An 18,408-nucleotide genomic window follows, 5' to 3' on the forward strand; every position below is an offset into this window, starting at 1 on the left:
ATGAACGTTAACTCGAAAGCTTAAAACCATTTGAACACCCGCATTACTTTGATGTGAGTTTTGAGAAAAAGGCCAGGACCTTTTAGATTGCTCAGAAACTGTGTGAACATGAATCAACAAGCTCATACCACTTCGGGAACCCCCATTCAACGAGCTTGCAAGAATCCTTACAGGAAGTAAAGATAAATGAAAACACTTGAGCTGACTAAAAGAAAAAAAAAAAACTATTCTTTATCTTCTACAAGATTTATCCATATGTTTCGTATTGCGCTTATAATGATATGAAACGACGCCATATTCTCACACTTATCTATTACCAAAATGACCTACTACACGCCTTCCAGTGTTTCATCTTGGATAGCATACATGTGTGCGTGTGTTTTCTGCACGCTCTATGTATATATCTATAATCTTTCGTGCCATGTTATCGTCCCTAAATTACCTTCATTTGCAAGGCGAGCTCCGTGAAGATACACGCATACAGAAACACAGAACATACCGTAGCACATGACTGCAATTCCATTACAACTACCCGCTATCCCCGTTCTACTCCTTTTGAAGAAAATTGCCGCTTTCTGTTATTTCATTACACTAGCTACACCATTACAATAGCGATACCGATCTCGACGTGTCTTGATCCCACCTCGTTCGTCGTCGTTTGTTTATTGAGCTTGAGCCAATTGATCCTGTTGCCGTCGGTCGCAACACAATCGAAAATCAATCACGTTTATCTTGCAATCAATAAAAATTAATCCACCTAATAAAGCCTTAACTTAGAAACGAGAAGTCCAGCAGAAGAAAATAGTTTCAGGTCGATATCTGTTATCGTCCGGTTGAAATTGGCGAACCAGCAGAAATTAGTCGAATTACCTTCGAATACATTTTTAACAGAATTTCATTACGAACGAATATTCATCGCTCTATTGAAAACTGGTTGTTAAAGAAATTATCTTCCAAAATTAATGTTTGATTTCTCAAATGTAAAGGCAGGATTTTCAAATTAGATTCTAAAAATGCTTAGGACTTTAAAGTCTAAACAATTGAATATCTATAGCGCCTGTCTGCATGGCATCGCTTATGTCCAGGGCTTCCTATGGCCGCGACGCCACCAAGCTTTTATCGTGCTTTTATCATGGTCTGAAATAGTATGCTTTGAAAAAAAAAAAGAACCCCTTTCGAAAATTGTTGAGGCGATATGGCGTACAGGTTGTACTTTTGATACGCATAACTTGTATTCAAGACGATGTTATTCCAACTGAAGGATTAGTGTGAAGATACAGGAACAGAAACTATATTAGTTATATTTAATACTAATCCGGGAAGCTTTTACGATTAAAGCGAAAAAAAAAAAAAAAAATGAATGGCAAGATCCTCCTAACCATTATTTGTATAGAGAAAAGTAGATGGAATAACTTCCCTGAAACGAAGAACTAGAAACACGCAATTTAGTTGTACAGAGGGAAATTAATTTTTTTGTAACGCCTCATAACGAATTGGCATAGAACTAACAAATTGTTCTTGCTTATTAAATGGGCTTATAAAGAAGTGTAGTAACATATTTCTTTCGATAACGGTGGGTGGCACTGAGTACCATAACCCCATCTTTAATTGATAATGCGTATAGATGACAGAGCATGACATGGTTGGGTTCCGGTAATAACGTTGGTTCACACTGCAAATGAAGGAATTATTAGTTACGTATGAGAAATATGTTGAAATAAAAATTAAAAACTTACCGACAGCGGTGTGTCTTTATTGAGAATGACCTGAAGCTAAGAATTAAATAAACCAACATGAGTAGAATACATTATTCCCCGTTCAAATGGCACATGTCAAATAAGGCAATTTTTCTGGTAAAAATTTTTTAAATTACCAAATGAGGCGGTAGAATTGGAGGTGCAAATTTTTCTTGTGGCCGAGGTGTTGGGACATCTTGACCATAATCCTCTAAAATTAAAAATTGGTGTTATTAACTAATTCAACTAAACAAAAAAATTTGTAATGATGCACCTGAACTTTGGGAACCAGAAACGGTACTGCTGTCAATGTCTAGTGCATCAAAAACTTCGAAATCTGATTTCTTTACTGAAATAATCTAAAATATTAATCAAGATTTCCAAAGCATTAATAAGTTTCAAACAATTTATAAAACACAAAATTATTTTACGTTGTTTTTAGATCCGATTCCATTATCTGTGACAGGCTATGCAATCAAAAGTAATTTTTGGGTATATTAATTTTTTATACTTGATTTATAAACAGTGCAATTTTTTTTACTTACCTCAGTTGGATCATGCATCCACTCTCCATCAACCAGAAATTTGTATTGATGTTCTCCTTCAGGCAAGTCAACAATTGTAACAAAATCTCCATGGCTGCATACATTTTATTATGTTATTAAATGATGCAGTCTTATATTAGGAAAAGAATTTACCTTTTCACCATAGGAATGGTTTTCCAGTTGGAAAAAGTACCAGTAATGTACACTTGTTTTCCCCCTCCATCCCATTTAAAAACCGTAGGGAGTACTTTGGGAGAATTTTCTTCAGCCCCAAAGTTATCTTCTTGTGAAGGATTCAAGAGAGAGTGACTAAACTCCACAGTTCCTGAAGGACCAGATATTTCAAAACCCTGATAAAATGGGCTGGTTATTTTTTGCAAAATTTACTAAATTCTGTGCTAAGTAGGTTACTTTTGCATTCAAATAATCATCATCATCTCCAGATGTCTGGTATAAGAGTTTGTTTGGCTTCTTATCAAAAACAAAAGCTTGGCCATCTTTGCCTGGAGAACAAGGTTGAATGTCCCCTGACTTATGACGTTCTCGTGAACTATTTGCCTGTCCCATCACACTAACAGGAAATCTAAAAATTAAATGTACAATTTTTATTTTATCACAATTTGCATGATCAATATTTAGTAATCACTCAATGAAAATTCAAAGAACAGAATCTACTGCATATTGAGAGATAAGTCAGATAACCTATTTATAATAAACATTTCAGAAAATCAAGAGTAACCTGGGTCATTGATAATAAAACTTCTTGAAAAGCTTTTCGTTTCTTTTAACAAGACTGGCTCACGATCGACTTGTTTGTTGTTTCGTACAGTACACTGTTATTTAATTATTAAACATAAAGATGTAAGCACTAAAAATCGTAAAATGAGCAACTAAAAGGTGTCTGCGATTCGTTCTTTCGTTTGCAGAAATAACCGAGTCACAGAGACACCTAGCGTTACAAATTGAAAAAGTTAAGTTGCTAAAAAATTTTGTTTCATGGTATCCGCTGGTTAATTCAGAAATTTGAAGGAAGGGAATGAAAATACATCAGAGGAAAGATTGTCGCGTGTTAAACACGGAACAAAATTCATGTTAAATCCAGTGCATTTCGGCTTATTTGGAAGATAGTAGTAGCTAAAGAATTGAATAACAATTCATTTTATTTATTGTAGATACAATACCTGGGACTATGAATAAAAATGAAAATAGAAAATACACTACAGTTGTAACTGTGATATCGCTAAATAATTTACTACATTTCCTTAAAAAAATGCTTTGTAGTTTTTACTTTTTAGTCTCTTAGCCTGACCTAAACCCCCCTTTTTTTTACTAACTTGTATACCGCCGTTACCGCGGGCCGCTGCCACCTCCTGCCCTGCGTGCTGCCGCCTGCCGCTATAAAAGGACTTTTTGAAAATAGTTGGCAACGTTTAACGTGTTACTCCAGTGAAACCAGAATTATTTTTTCTCTATTTGCCGCATCAATCCAAGCAGAAAATTTTTTTGAGATTGAACGTCATAAGTTTATGACATTCTTAACGGCCATAACTAATTAGAACAACGTCGTCATCGCTGGAATTTTTAAACTATAGATTGATGTAAGTAAAAATCTCTGTAATTTGTAATATTAAGAAGAACAAAATGGTGAACTAGAGCCATGTTACTCGACGGGAAATAAACCGCACAACTGGACTCATTTCTGAAAATAGTGCATTTGCCACTCTAGCTTTATTAAAATGTACAATCGATTCTAACAGAGTCTGTTGAAAATGGTTGGATACTTGTGGGTAGGTTGTTGTTTGAACATAACTGCATTATCAGCTAGATGTTTTGTTCGGAGTGTCAGGTGTGGCATGTTATGATGAAAAGCTTTACATGTAAACTAGCAAACATTGCCTTGTTAAGTGTTTTCAACACAGTTTTCCATCATCATTCATGTCTCATTACGATTGCTGAAATTGTTTAAACTGATGTCTCCGTTTTTCATGTTTGACTTATATATCCTTTTATTGTATCCTAGGATTTGAGAGTGTCAGACAAATGTCCAACTTGGATTTATTTTTACCTTTACTGGGGACAACAGATGTTAGGAAAAAAATTTTGATTGGGGATGACATAATTGCCTACCTTTCTTCGCCTGATAACCCTCCAAAATGTGAAGATATTGGTTTGTTTATTGATGGCCTTGTTTCTTGGATCAACAACAGCAATTTCAAGGTGAATTTCTTAATTAAACATTTATTTAATCACAAAATCTTTCACTATTTCAACTAATATATCACAAAATCATTCCTAATATTGCATTATAATGACTTGTTCAGCAGTTATTTGTCAACAGACAATTTTAGGGTGTAGTTTTTTGTTAAACTTACTGTGAACATAACTTTTGACTAACTTACTGGTTTTTTGTAGGTGTGTCAAAATGGGTTAGAAATTTTAAGTCTTTTAGTGAATAGACTAAAAGAGGATTTTCGCCCGTACATCCAGACTATCCTTCATGCCGTGATTGATCGATTAGGTATACTTTATATCTTTAACTTTCCACAAGTTATGAAATTATTACTCTTACTAAAATGTTTTTAAGGATTTCATTTTAGTTTTCTTTTTCCCTTTCAATACCCTCTTGGCTTCTTTGAAATTTGTTTGTTTTAATTTGTATGTTTTATTTTGTAATAGAAACTAACTAAGATTTTTATTGATCAGGAGATGCAAAAGACTCGGTTCGTGAAAAGGCCGAAGATTTTATTTTAAAATTAATGGAATGGAGCATTCAACCACAAATATTGTGGGAACGGTTGCTTTCAGCCTTTGTCCACAGAAATAATAAAGTTCGAGAGGAAATTCACAAAATTCTGATCGTAACGTTAAATTCGTAAGTGTTATTATATGGGTTCATGTTCAGTCTTTTGCTTTAATCATATGTTTTCATCTTTAGGTATGGAAGTAGCTCATTGTCACTGAACAAACTTGTGCCATCCATAGTGAAATGTCTTAGCGACCCTACGCCTGCTGTAAGGGATACTGCATTTCAAACTCTGGTTGAAATTTATCGCCATGTTGGTGAAAAGGTTCGCGCTGATTTAGAAAAGCGAGGAAATGTCCCACCTGCCAAGTAAGTGTTAATTTAATGGTTAAACTTGTTGTCAGTCAGATTATGAAAAGTACAATTCGAAATATTTGAAAATTAAATTAAATTCTTTTTTTCTGGTGTGACATGATTATTAAATTTGTTTAAGCAGTTTCTTTACTTTTCTACTATGGCATGTATTGTCAAGTATAACTTGTCATAAAGATTCTTTTCTTTTGATAGGTTACATGTCCTATTCGCAAGATTCGATGAAGTTCGGGACGCTGGAGATCTGTTACCTACCGCTGTCCTCTCGGTTGACTGTAAGTTAACTATTAATTTTAAATATCCATCTTCTCAATTCTTCTCATATGATAAAATAGTGAGCGAGGTTACTAGTCGGTCGATATTTCTTTTAAAACCCCAAGTTGAGTGTTGAGTAAGTCTCTTGTCAACAGCGATCCTTTACATGTTGAATCTTTTACCCATAGAAAACGCAGATTTTAAAGATAGTTTCAAGTGTATGATTAAGAATTTGTTGTCAGTTGCTTAGCCAAGTTGGTCATATCATACGTATAAGGCCTTGTTCAGTATAGAAGTCCATAGATGGCGCGTACAAATTTTCTCCTATCCTCTTGTAGTGAGCAAGAAACTGGCAAGAAAAGTCCATTTGCGTCTTAAGTTTTGAAAGAAATGTATTGTTTCGTGGGTGGAGGGGAACCCTGTGAAAACATATTTTTAATGGAGTGGGAAGCATTTCACGATTTTACCCCGGATGGATTTTTTCATCGCGAAAGACTTGTTAGTTGTTTTTGTAGCATTGCTATCTGTTCAGTCGCGCAGTCGACTGCCACTATTTGTAGACAGTGGTTGCTAATCAGATGATCTCCGTGTTGAGGGAAAGTCTTCCTTTTTTTGGTGCTGTGCAAAATTCTACCAAAATGACGAACCATCTTGAATTTATTTGTGCCTAGTCAACTACAAAAGAATTTGAATTGTCCTCGGTTTTGCAGCATTATGTTTGACCCCGAAACCGAAACTCAGTTACCGACCCCAAGTGACGTTGATGTCGATTGGAATGGGTTATCTCGTTTAAAATTTGGCACGAGATTCCCCTCATCTCAAAATGACTGTACCGATACTGATCGGACCCTAGCAAAGCAATCTTCAAAATCCACGGAAATAGCCAATACTGTTGATGTGGAGTATGAGCAAGCTCCTTCCAGCGGTATTAGTAGTGCCAAAGATCTTGTGTTTACCCGAAAGCAAAGTCTGAATAGTGGGGACGATGAACGTTTTCCGACCTACGTGATAGCGAACGAAAAGCCAGCAGCGATGAGAAAACCATCTTTACTGAAATCGCCCGTAGCCACATCTGATTTGAATCAGACTGCAAATCGCGCTTTCCATTTTACCCCACAGACTAGATGTACTCCTGGTTTTCAAAGAAGTTCGTCAACGGTCACAGGAGTTGATTGGGGTGACGATAATGAGTGGATTATACTATTTGACAATTTGCTCAATTCCACATGTGCACCATACAGGAAACAGCCCAATAGGGACATTTATGGTAAATGGCTTTAACGTTTTTTGCAACAAAATGTGTTGGGGTTACTTGCATTGAATTGGGAAATGTCTATTATTCGGTTAGGCTCTATCGTGCGCCTTAAAAAGAATGATATCTACTTGTTGGTTTTATCGCAGTTTATTTTGGACACGGTATCATAGTGTGGCCAGTGTGGCAAGCACAATTATCCTTATCTTTTCCTTACTCCTTCGCACAGTCAATAAAATTCTACATCACATAAGGTGTAGTAGTTAAAAATATAAATTTACCGTAATTCGATAATGAATCGCTAGTAGCTAGTTTTTGTTAGAGACAAAGTTTTCCTCGGAAGGATGAGAAATACCGGTGAAGCTACAGACGAAATCAGACGTGTACCTGGAGGCGATTCTTCGGTCGGCACTCGGCACCGAATTTTTTAACGTGTCAAAGAGAAAGTTTTTAAAATCTGGGTGCGACAACCAACTATTCGTCGAGAGTTGCCGTGAAGGTCACGACGTTCTTCGTCATATCCTCACGTACCGATTTTAGGTTAATAAACCGGTTACGCCAAAAAGTGAAAGATTGAAAGAAAAGACTTTATTAACTGTTACCCCATTATTTACAAACTGTCAGAATGCCAGACCGCAAAAAATTGAAAAAAACAAATTTGTTGTCGTTGTTGATTAACAATTTTACACGCATTAAAGTAAGGTAATGCATATTCGCGTGCCGATATTAGTGGTGGAATCTGTTTGAACGAAGTTCAGCTTTTTTTAAACATGTCATCAATGAGATTACAAAAAGACAATTGGAATTTAGGTATGGCTAAGACCACGGAAGATGAACCTGACCGCTCCTTGGTAAGTTGAATTTCGTAATTTTTATTGAAGAAACATAAAATTCAAAATTACAGGTTTTTCGCTTTGCGACGTATTACTTTTCATTAATAATTTTGAAAAAAGTTTTCGATGAAGCATTTGTTAAATTTGTTCTTTTTAACATAGTTATTGACGGGATCAAAAAGAGCTACAAGTGCCCCTGCCGTACGGAAATTGGTGGTACCATCTAGTATCACCAAAACTGTAACCTCATCCATTGCCAATACAGGTATTATTTGTTTCTTCTTATGTTATTTCTTAAAATTCCAATGTACTTTTAAGTCTTGTAGATCATAATAAATATTTGAACTGATAGAAAGCATTTTGGGTAACAGACAAGTTTTCCTTGCATTGCGGGGGGGGGGGTGCAAGGTTCTCTGAAGAGCCACAAGAACTTAATGTCTTTTTATCTAACATTATATTTGTCTTTCACGTACTTGATATTCCGTAGTTCTATCATTTGATTTTTTTAATCATTTGTTTGTTGTAACAAGCTCCCATGACAGGAGGAGGAATGGATGAGGAGACTTTCATAAGAGCATTTGAAGACGTTCCAAAAATTCAGATATACTCTGCCAAAGAAATGGAAGAACATCTGATAAACATGAGATCGATTATCCAAGATCCCAACAATGATTGGGCCAAACGAGCCGAAACTGTAAGTAGAAATTTCATCTAAACAATTACCCATATTCGATTGTCGCATCTTCCTAATTATTCAAACGTTTGCGTCACAGTTAAAAAAGATTCGATCTCTGTTGATTGCGGGAGCCGCCAACTACGATGAATTATGGCAGCATATCCGCCTCTTGGAAACGGCGTTTCAAACAAGCGTGAAAGATCTAAGGTAAAACAGTTAAATTGGGTTGAAAACTACTTTCTTGACTTCTTAAAATTCAATATTTAATGTTTACAGGTCTCAAGTTGTGCGAGAAGCGTGTGTGTCAATTGCATTCATGTCACAACAATTGCAAAACAGATTAGATCACTTCGCTGAAGCTTTGTTGAATCCGTTAATCATACTGATTCCAAACAGTGCAAAGGTTTGCTATGTGCCCTATTTCTCCGATCCTTTTTTCTGCTGCTAGTGCTGTTTGGCTACATGTCACTTTGTCTTGCAGATCATGGCTACAGCGGGCACCGTCTGCATACGCTTCATCATCGCACATACTCACAGTGCTCGGCTTATCCCCATTCTCACCAATCACATGACTTCGAAATCCAAGGATATTCGCCGTGCCATGTGCGAATTTCTAGATCAGCTGCTTCACACGTGGCCCACGCACATTCTTGAAAAACACGTCGCTCTCATTCAGAGTGCTGTGAGCAACGGCATCAAAGATGCAGACCCGGATGCCCGCGCGTTTTCTAGAAAGTAGGCGTTGTTTCTTTTTCTAAATTCATATTTCGTTCTTTTTTTTTTTTCGTTCAGGTTTTAAATATATTACGTTGCTTTACAAGGAGCGTCTCATCTGATTTTATTATTGTTATTATTTATATTATTATTATTTAGGGCCTATGGTGGATTCGCTTCCCATTTTCCTGCTCAGGCCGATGCGTTGCTTCATTCTTTGGATCTCTCTTACCAGAAACTGCTCTACGGAGAGTCAAGTCTTTCCAATTCCAGTTCGAGCCATTCATTACAATCCGCCGGGGTGTCTCGACCTTCGTCAAATGCAAATTCGGGGCCAGCGTCTCTTCCAGTTCATCCGCGTTTAAAAGTCGGCTCATCAGAGAATTTAACCAGGCTTCCTGGAATTCCTCCGAGAAAGATAGCGATGCCTTCTTATGGTGCACGGCCAGGAGGTGGGATAAATGGAGCAGTGACCAGTGGTATTCGTTCGAATTCTGCCATCGATTTACAAGCCGCCAATCGGGCTGTCCGGAATATTAGAGGAGGCTATGTTGCGCCATTGCGTAAGTTCATGTTGAAATTAGTAATTGTGTTGCAGGCCTTTTCTAAATTTGGTCTTTGTTTTCCATTTTTACAATCTGATTTATTTGCGATGCAAATCGAAAAAATAGCTCCCACTAAAAAAGATAGTAATTCTTCGGATCCCCGTGCTGTCACCTCTCCTGATCACCGGAGTTCTAGGACCCGTTCAAGGACTTCGGGATCTTCGCAGTCTCAACGTATGTTATCCTTCGTATCTTAATAACATTTTTCACTTGTTTGCATTTCCTTCACAATAAAGGAAGACATAGATTCCACTTGAATGTCGTGTACGGACCCCTTTTTGCTTATGAAGATGCTTATGATTTTCTATTTATTCCATGTTCCCAATTATTTGAATAGCTGGCAGCCGATCAGGATCGCCTTCGTCTAGATATTCATACAAAACGTACGATCCTTCTGGAACTCCTGTGCGACATGTAGACAGTTCAACATTAGGTCGTCCCAGGCGATTATCCAGTAGTGGAATGGTCGCCAACGCAACTCCACCTCGTGGACCTCGGAGCAGCAACACGAGCCGTGAACCAAGTCCTAATCGTGGTGGAAATCACTCAGTGCTCTCCAAACCTGCCAGGTGATACATCTGTTTTATTTACTCAAGTTAACGTGATTAAAATATGGTTCTCGTTATAAAAACACCTGTAGAGTTCGTTCACAATCTGGATGTAGCGAAAAAGGTACCCCTAGTCGTCCGGTGCTAGCCCAGAAAATCCTCCAGCAAAGCCGCGAAGCCGAATCTGCTCTCTCTGATGCTCTGGTATTTTATTTGAATATCTATCAGGTTGCGCCAAACAAAATTGTTTATTACATTTCATTTTTGCAATAGACTCGCCCGCGTGTTGGAGGATATGACGATCACTCCGACGAAAGCGAAACGTCGAGTGTGTGCTCAGAACGTTCCATGGATTCAGTAAACCGTCGCTCCGATGTAAGTCGATAGTCATTTTTAAAATTAAAGTTAAAATTTATCTTGTTTTACTTGTGCCGTGGCTTGCTTCTTTAGCGCCATTTTCGGGAAAATTGGCTTGAATCACCCCACAAGGATATTTACGATATTATCACTGCATGTTCCAGTACTCATTGGTCCGAGAGGAAAGAGGGTTTAATGGGACTGCAAGCCTTCTTGCGCTCTGGAAACTTGATTCCAACGCATGAATTGCGCAAGTTAATTGAAATCCTAGGGAAAATGTTCACTGACGCCCATACTAAAGTAAGTGATATTATTATTGTTTTTTATTCGTTGCTTTTCTCAAGCAATCCATTTTGACTATTTATTCACCTAAACATTTCTATCTTCTGCAGGTTTTCAGCTTGTTTTTAGATGCGTTAACGATTTTGATTGAGATTCACAAGGATGATATGCACGAAAATTTGTATTTTTTAATGAGTCGTCTGCTCAACAAATTGGGTGCTGATCTTTTGGGATCTGTTCAGGCTAAAACCTTGAAAACATTGGATTTAGTCCGGTAAAATTCAACAGAGCTGAATTCTCGTAAAATGATAATTCATATTGATAATTCATATTATCTATGTATGTTCTAGATACTGTTTCCCGTATTCCTTACAAATGGCATTACTCTTGCGATTCATGATGGATAACACGCAAACACCAAATTCTCGCGTAAAGGTGGCTTTACTTAATTATCTAACTGCATTAGTTCGCGACATGCAGCCGTCAGACTTAACTGCTGTTACGTCTCAAATGGGATCCCCAGGTGCGTTTAAAAGAAAACTTGTTTTGCGATGAATTGTTTGTTCATTCGTCCGTTCTCAGGTTTAATGATGGGTATGGCGGGAGTTGGAGCTTCGGTGTCTCCACAACTCGTTGAAGCTTCAATTGCTAAAGTAGTGGCATGGACCAGCGACGTCAGATCTGCCGAAGTTCGAAAGGCTTCACAGGATGCGATTTACGCTCTATTTAGTTTGCATCCAGCTGAGGTGACACGTATACTTAACACACTCCCAAAAGTGTGTCAGGTAAACAACGAAGATTTTCTTATTGAAATTTTTGTGATTTTGTGCTGTTTTATTTTTCTCAACGATACGTTTTTTTTTTGTCTTCTATTATTTTTCCAATAATCTAATAGGATAGTGCAGGACAAATCATTCAATCTCAATTAAACCGAACCATGGATAACGTAAGCTTGAATAGAGCATCGGATTCTCCTACATCCGTTGTTGCAGGTTCCTCGCCACTGAGATCACCCGTCACACCTCAATCACAATTTCAAATGCCGATTCTGTCGTCTCAGCAACCGTCGACGCCAACCTATTTTTCGAAAATCTCTTCATCTAGGTCGCTGGAAAATGACGAAAATGAGCATTACAATCCAGAAGAAGTTTACAAGTACGTATGAATGTTTTTTTTTTTTTTTAGATTTGATAGAGACATATTACTTTATTTGTTTACAATTAATTGTGTTTCTTAGATCGATCAGAAAAACCACTGCGGAAATCCAAAATTACAGTTTTGAGAAATCCTCTTTGGAGCGGGACTCAACATCACAAGATTCTGGCATATCGCAGCTGTCACACCTGTCGTTCGAAAAGAATAAAGGAGAAATCAAATCCTTACCATTGGAAGAGAAGCGTCAGAAAACTCTACCAAATTCTGTTGGAACTGACGTTTTCATGTCACCCATGGAGCAGGCCGATAGAGCAACGATGCAGCGAATTCTTGCGTTATTCGGAAAAGAAGATTCGGAATCGCGCAAGGACGCCATGCGGATGCTGACGCAGTTGATGCACCAGGGCGCTGGCAATTTGATTGAAGACAACTTCCGCCCCGTCTTCAAGCACTTGGTGTCGTGTCGTGAAGATCCCGACTCTTTTGTTCGCCGTCAAGTATTCAATCTTTGGGCAACCATGTTGTCAACTCCTAGACTGCTGGAAGAAATGGAAAACTACGCTGACTTAATTCTTGTCAATATTTTTCGGGCACAACGTGATCAAGAAAGAGAGGTGCGTTTAGATTTCTGCATTTATTTGTTTGTTGAACCGTATCTTAATCTTGTGATTTGTTCAACAGGTTGTTCGTTCGGCAGAAAGTTGCGCCAAAACCTTAGCTGCCGTTCTGTCGCTGAACAAGCTTATTCGCATTTTAAAACATGCCATTGGTGATAATTACCCTGAAAACTATACTGCGATCAAAACCCTGACGCGGTTGGTTGAACAACGTCCTCATGAAGATACCGTAACTATTTTACCCGAAATGATGCCTGCCCTTCTGCGTGCCACTGACCATGCCGAGAGTATTGTGCGAAAAGCAGCTGTTTTCTGCATCGTAGAAATTTACAAACGAGCACCGGACGAATTGAAACCATACCTAGAATCACTGAATAGCAGCAAAATGAAATTGATCAACGTTTACATTCAGAGAGCTGGCCCTACGTAGAGCCGTCCTTGTCGATGTCGCGCCTATTCTCACGGCATTCTCGTTTTACACGCGTGACCATTTAGTGAGCCGCTTTTCATATTATTATTCGATTCTTATTACTCGATCTTATTAAAAACAAAAACTACAAAAAAACTAAGGAAAAGAAGGACAATAAAAAAAGTAGCAACAATCTTTCGCGTTCTTTGTAAGCAGTTTACAAACTTCACAGCTTCAGCCATTCTGACTGCTCTCCAGCAATTAATCCAATTATGCATTCCTAATAATAGTAAAGTATTATGGATTTCTCAATTTTCAAACTAATACATCCATTGAAATATGTTAGTGAATTTGTTTAACGGTTTATAATGAGTGGTTGGATATTGGTATGCTTCTGTCATATTTGAGCTTGTGGGCAACAAAAGCAAGGGAAATATTAGCAGCGCTAGAAACTGCTAAGTTGCACGTATGCAACACAGTCAGTAAACTAATAACGTGCGATAAGTGTGTAAGTTTCACATTTTTTTTTCGCCTTGAGTTTATTCCATACAAACCCTTCACTAATGACTATTTTTCATCATACTTTTTGTTAGTAAACCAAGTGAATTGTTGCGTTAGTAACTGAATGCATTCTGAACCGAATTTTTCGTTTGCTGACTCTTCCCTGCATCATACTGCCACATTAGTTGTAAAACAAATGTTATTCTGCAATCATAAGCACCTAATTTCAGTTAATTACCTTTGTTTTTACACACTTAATACATGCATACACTTTTAAACTAAATACATTATTATATGGCAAATTAATCAAAAGATTAATTTTGACTAGTACGCTGACGGATCGCCTTCAGTGTTTTTCTTAATAATACTTTTTTTTTTAAATGTTTGAACAATTGATTATATTTGACTATCGGATATGAATTGTCCATCGGGGGATATTCGCCTATTTCAACTACGTTCGCATGACTAAGAGGATCGTTCAAATTTAAAATACGCAGATGCTGCTGTGTTGTAATGGTTTTATTTCGTTTTTATTAATGTAAATCCATTTAAAGGAAAATCTGAAGAAGTTGAAATAGTAAATATTAATCTTGTGTGTCATTTCTTTGACAAATTCAAGCTGTGTCGGACAGAGCAGTTCCATCGCTATTTCGAACCAATTGGGAGCCAATCGCTGCACGCGTTCATAGCCGCATCGCAAAGAAGCTGCAGATTCGAGGGCGATTCAAGTTTGTCTGTGCCTGTACAAGTAAAATGAAATTGCCCATTAAATTTCAACTATATACTAAAATTTAATATCGAAACTATAATCACACCTGATGAAACAATAACAGTTTTCATCTTTACAAGTAAACAAGAAACAATGTATTACACAACATTGCGCCAAATATAAAAATATAGCTATAAATACGATATGCGACTAACCCAACCTGAAAAACAGTTTATGTTTTACCTTGATTACTACGTTTGCCAAATATGCTGCCATTGAACGGCAGCTTACGAGTGGCTTCTGCCACCTGCCCCCAGAAAGTAAGAACGACGACAACACAGACCATGACGACTATAAAACTGGAACGCATTTTAGATATCAGAGTCTGAAAGACGGATGAGGATACAAATCGGTTACAGACCAATTCAGAACCCGGACTGCGACATCCTTCTCAGCTCCAACTTGTTTTTATACCCAAGCGTAGCCACTTTCACGGTTTTACAGATAGCTTTTGTCATCCAAAACTTGATTAGGACCAAAGAGGCTAAGGAAACTGGGAGCTTCGTGACTCAAAGCCCGAGGAACGTGCACTCTTCATCAGAAGGATCAAACTATAACTGAATCATTTCTTAGACTAAGAGCGTCGAATATCTCATCGCCTTTTTCCTTTTAGTATTCCCTTTGGATTTGAAAACCTATTTGAATTAACCTTACCATATATGTTGAGACTGGCTGCACAAAACTCTTCTCCCCTGATCCCATACTTATTATTTCGAGATGCTCCTTTATTGGATCGCAAATAGGCAACTAATATGGTTAGTTGGTTAGTTCACCATCTTCTCACGTAAAATTCACGATTTAAAAAATCTGGTAGAAAATCGATGGTTTATAACTTATAAACCATTGATTAGATAAATTGAGATTCATGCGACAATCAAAACTAAAAATGTCTTAATTGAACTTTTCTTGATCAACGGCTTAACGCCATCTCGTATACATTAGCATAGTAGAAGAGGGGGTGGTACAGTCACTCAGTATAAATTTCCCGTAAGGCTAGATCGGCTAGATCCTCGGTTTTTCAGATTTTTTAAAAAGTCCTTTGCTTCGATAAATGGTGTTGCCCCCACGCGTAGCGTTACTGAATCGCGTTTCTCCCATAAATATTCCCTCTTGGTTACCAAGGGGGTCTAAGCAGTAGGCACCACTTATTTCCTACTCTGAGCTGCAACCATTTCTCGCCAATAACTTCTAAACGGTACTTTGTTTTTTAATCTATAATTTGTAATTCATGGGAACACGATGAACGAACGCGTTTTCCGGGAAAAATGGGCGGAGCTACACACTCCAAATTAACAGGGTTCGCCGACTTCCCCAGCTGATATCTAGACCATTCCCCAACGAGCGCTGCGCCCCAAGCGGTCGGTTACATCAACAAAGTGGTTAACTATTTCACTTTGGAAAAATGTCGGTGTAGATGACGCTCTCTACAATTTTCCTGAATTTTCGCCGCGAATACTAGAAAATACGTTTTACTTACATGGTTCTGCTGTTCACAGCAGTCGGGCGGGCCACTTCTCTCCCTTTATCTCCAGTTCTCTCACATTGACAGTTTGATACTATTCTTAGTTCCATTATTTGTTTTACTTTCGTAAATCGTTTTGTTATTCATTGTTGTTGCTTGTTAGAGCAGCTTTCCCATCTACCCTACTAGCACACATTGTCCATAGGACGTCCATTGGATATCCGACGGTCCATTTTCCGTTTGTCCGTTTAGCGTTAGCTACGGATATCCTATGGATGGTATATTTTGATCCAGATAACGGTTAGTCGCGGATGGTCATACTGGGATGTCCTATGGATGTCCATCTGGTACCAATCTCGGATGTGAAGTCAGCCGTACATTCGTGATGAGTATTGGACATCGTATGGATATCAGACTAAGGATCTGAAACGAACGATTAACTTCAAATCCCAGATTGGTACCGATGGACATCCATAGGACATCCCAGTATGGACCGTGTTTTCTTGATCCAAACATTCCATCCATAGGATATCCGTAGCTGACGCTAAACAGACGGACGGTTTTCGTTCACAGGATATCCATAGAACGTCCTGTGGACATTGTGTGCTAGTAGGGAAGCTTGAATATCCCCTTTGTTTCAAATTAAAAAGAACAAGTATAGCATGGATGCATAGCACTGGCATGGCATTCTGGAGTCCGGGGTTCGATCCCCGATGAAGTTAGATCTTTTATTTTTTCCCAAATTTTTAACTGATATCAAAGACGTCCGTTTTTCGGACGTCCATGGATATCCAAAGTTGGACGTCCACAGGAGAGGACATTAGTATATCCTTTAAACATCCATAGGACGTCCAACTGGGACATCCAACTGGATCGGCTCTGACATCCATAGTATATCCTATGGATATCTCTGTGCTAGTAGGGTACACTGAATTCCTTGCCGATCCTGGAACATTGCTCTTCGCCGTGGAGAGGCTAAATATGACGATAACAATCCCAAAGCGAAAATTATATTCAAATTCAGATCTTCAACGTTTAACTCATAAATCGGAATTCCATTGGCATACATAATAGACAGGCGCCGTTTTTTTAATTTTTTCGGCTTTTTGACAATTTCAATGTTTGGCTTTTCTCGACGATTTTAAAAATCGAAAACGGCGAGTTCAGGTTAGGTTAGGTTACTTGGTGTCTACTCGGGCACTCGAATTTTCGGACCTGATTCTCCATGCAACAAACCACTGATAGATCGTAAAAAACATTTTATCTGGATACTGAAATACAATTACAATACAAAAAAAAAATTAGGCAACCATAATATGTGAAAGCATGAAACGCCGACGCCAGACTAAGTCCCACGAAAAACGCTACTAACACACATGAATCTTAATATCTCACAGACATACCGACAGCCTCAAAACGATACCTTCAGTAACCAAGATGGACCAACCGTGGCGCGGCAGCTTCATATTTAGCGATTTTTAAAATACGTTTAAGGATTGGATAATCAAGTTGGGAGAGCGGGGGTTTGTCAAAGGAGAAGTCGTAGGTTCAAAACAGAAAAGTTTATATTTTTTTTCAAACATTTTTCTTTGTTTTTTCTATATTTAAAGCGAAATTGATAGAATACCTAATTCTGTAAATAATGCGAGTTTTGTCACATATTTTTTACAAAATCCGAATTTGTTTCTTTGGCAAGGGAAGAAACGTGTTCAAACATAGTTCTGAAGAAAATCCTCAAGGTGTAACTACCGTGTATCGAATCGACCTAGGATTTAGCTTTACGGGAAACTTCTACAGAGTGACTGTACCACACCCTCTTCTACTATGACATAAGTAATAAGAAACAAGAAATATAACTTAAGAAACAAAAGAAATACTTTATGGGGGGGGGGGGGGGGAAATCTGACTGTTTTACAAAGAAAATATTCACAAAATTTCTCCTGTATAATTTACACTGTTGAAAATGTCAGTTAATTTAAATGAGGCAACTTTTTAAAGTTTTTTCCCCTTTGGTGACAATCACATACTAATAGACCACGAAAGGACATTTCCACCCCGCGCGCCTTTTTCTCTGTTGAACAGAGAAATCACTCGCTTATAAGGGGGCTACAACCCGGCGTGGGTGGAAAGAGAGGAGAAGAACGGGCCAACAAATTAATTCAGTTTTCAATTCCAAAATGCGAAGTATCTGACGCAATATGACGCGAAAATCTGAAAATGAAGACTGTTGTTCAGCTTGGAAAGTTCTTCATTTCAGAGTTTTCCGCGTCTTCCTAGCTCTACCCGTTCATTAGTTATTCCCCTTCAAAGTACCCTAATTTGCATGGAGCACTATAGCGTGTTCCCAAACTTAGGGATCAATTTAAAACCTACCCTCCCCTTGATAAAAAAAATCTGAAAAAAATCAGCTTATTGCTACCCATAATGGCTATGGCCAAAAAAAATTTCGTCGTGATCTGACAAAAATTGGATTTTTGGGAACGCCGACAAAAAACGCATTTTTCCCCATAAGATTCTCTGGCGCGCGCTCGTGCGTTCCCAAACTTCGGGTAGTTACTGTATTGATTTATAAATGAG

General features: G+C 38.0%; 2 protein-coding genes and 1 long non-coding RNA gene across 4 annotated transcripts; 1 reads left to right on the top strand and 2 right to left on the bottom strand.

Moving 5' to 3' along the window:
* Positions 1-1,210: 1,210 nt before the first annotated feature.
* On the bottom strand, positions 1,211-3,223 carry LOC124192296 (5'-AMP-activated protein kinase subunit beta-1-like). The gene is made up of 9 exons (XM_046585517.1): positions 3,021-3,223; positions 2,693-2,864; positions 2,435-2,631; positions 2,282-2,375; positions 2,168-2,203; positions 2,011-2,095; positions 1,874-1,947; positions 1,737-1,772; positions 1,211-1,672 (listed from the first exon to the last, which is right to left on the bottom strand). The coding sequence occupies exons 2-9, from the start codon at positions 2,846-2,848 to the stop codon at positions 1,526-1,528; spliced, it is 825 nt and encodes a 274-aa protein (XP_046441473.1). The 5' UTR covers positions 2,849-2,864; positions 3,021-3,223; the 3' UTR covers positions 1,211-1,525.
* Positions 3,224-3,680: 457 nt separating this feature from the next.
* On the top strand, positions 3,681-13,444 carry LOC124193217 (CLIP-associating protein 1-like). 2 transcript variants are annotated; one of them, XM_046586934.1, is made up of 24 exons: positions 3,681-3,879; positions 4,302-4,498; positions 4,694-4,799; positions 4,985-5,153; positions 5,217-5,393; positions 5,592-5,671; positions 7,714-7,754; positions 7,899-8,001; positions 8,267-8,430; positions 8,510-8,619; positions 8,689-8,815; positions 8,894-9,147; positions 9,286-9,689; positions 9,798-9,905; positions 10,069-10,300; positions 10,372-10,483; positions 10,553-10,654; positions 10,730-10,936; positions 11,029-11,192; positions 11,269-11,441; positions 11,501-11,703; positions 11,814-12,073; positions 12,156-12,687; positions 12,755-13,444. In XM_046586934.1, exons 2-24 carry the CDS (start codon positions 4,322-4,324, stop codon positions 13,118-13,120), a joined length of 4,371 nt encoding a protein of 1,456 aa, XP_046442890.1. In that variant the 5' UTR covers positions 3,681-3,879; positions 4,302-4,321; the 3' UTR covers positions 13,121-13,444. The 2 variants fall into 2 exon arrangements, with proteins under 2 accessions (XP_046442890.1, XP_046442891.1); XM_046586935.1 differs by lacking the exons at positions 3,681-3,879; positions 4,302-4,498; positions 4,694-4,799; ... (1 more) ...; positions 5,217-5,393; positions 5,592-5,671 and adding an exon at positions 5,747-6,918.
* A 660-nt stretch (positions 13,445-14,104) lies between these two features.
* On the bottom strand, positions 14,105-14,915 carry LOC124193218. The gene is made up of 2 exons (XR_006874117.1): positions 14,553-14,915; positions 14,105-14,340 (listed from the first exon to the last, which is right to left on the bottom strand). It is a non-coding gene; the product is annotated as an uncharacterized LOC124193218 (long non-coding RNA).
* Between the last annotated feature and the right edge of the window lie 3,493 nt (positions 14,916-18,408).

The sequence above is a fragment of the Daphnia pulex genome, chromosome 4, assembly GCF_021134715.1.
Source record: "Daphnia pulex isolate KAP4 chromosome 4, ASM2113471v1".
Taxonomy (NCBI): Eukaryota; Metazoa; Arthropoda; class Branchiopoda; order Diplostraca; family Daphniidae; genus Daphnia; species Daphnia pulex.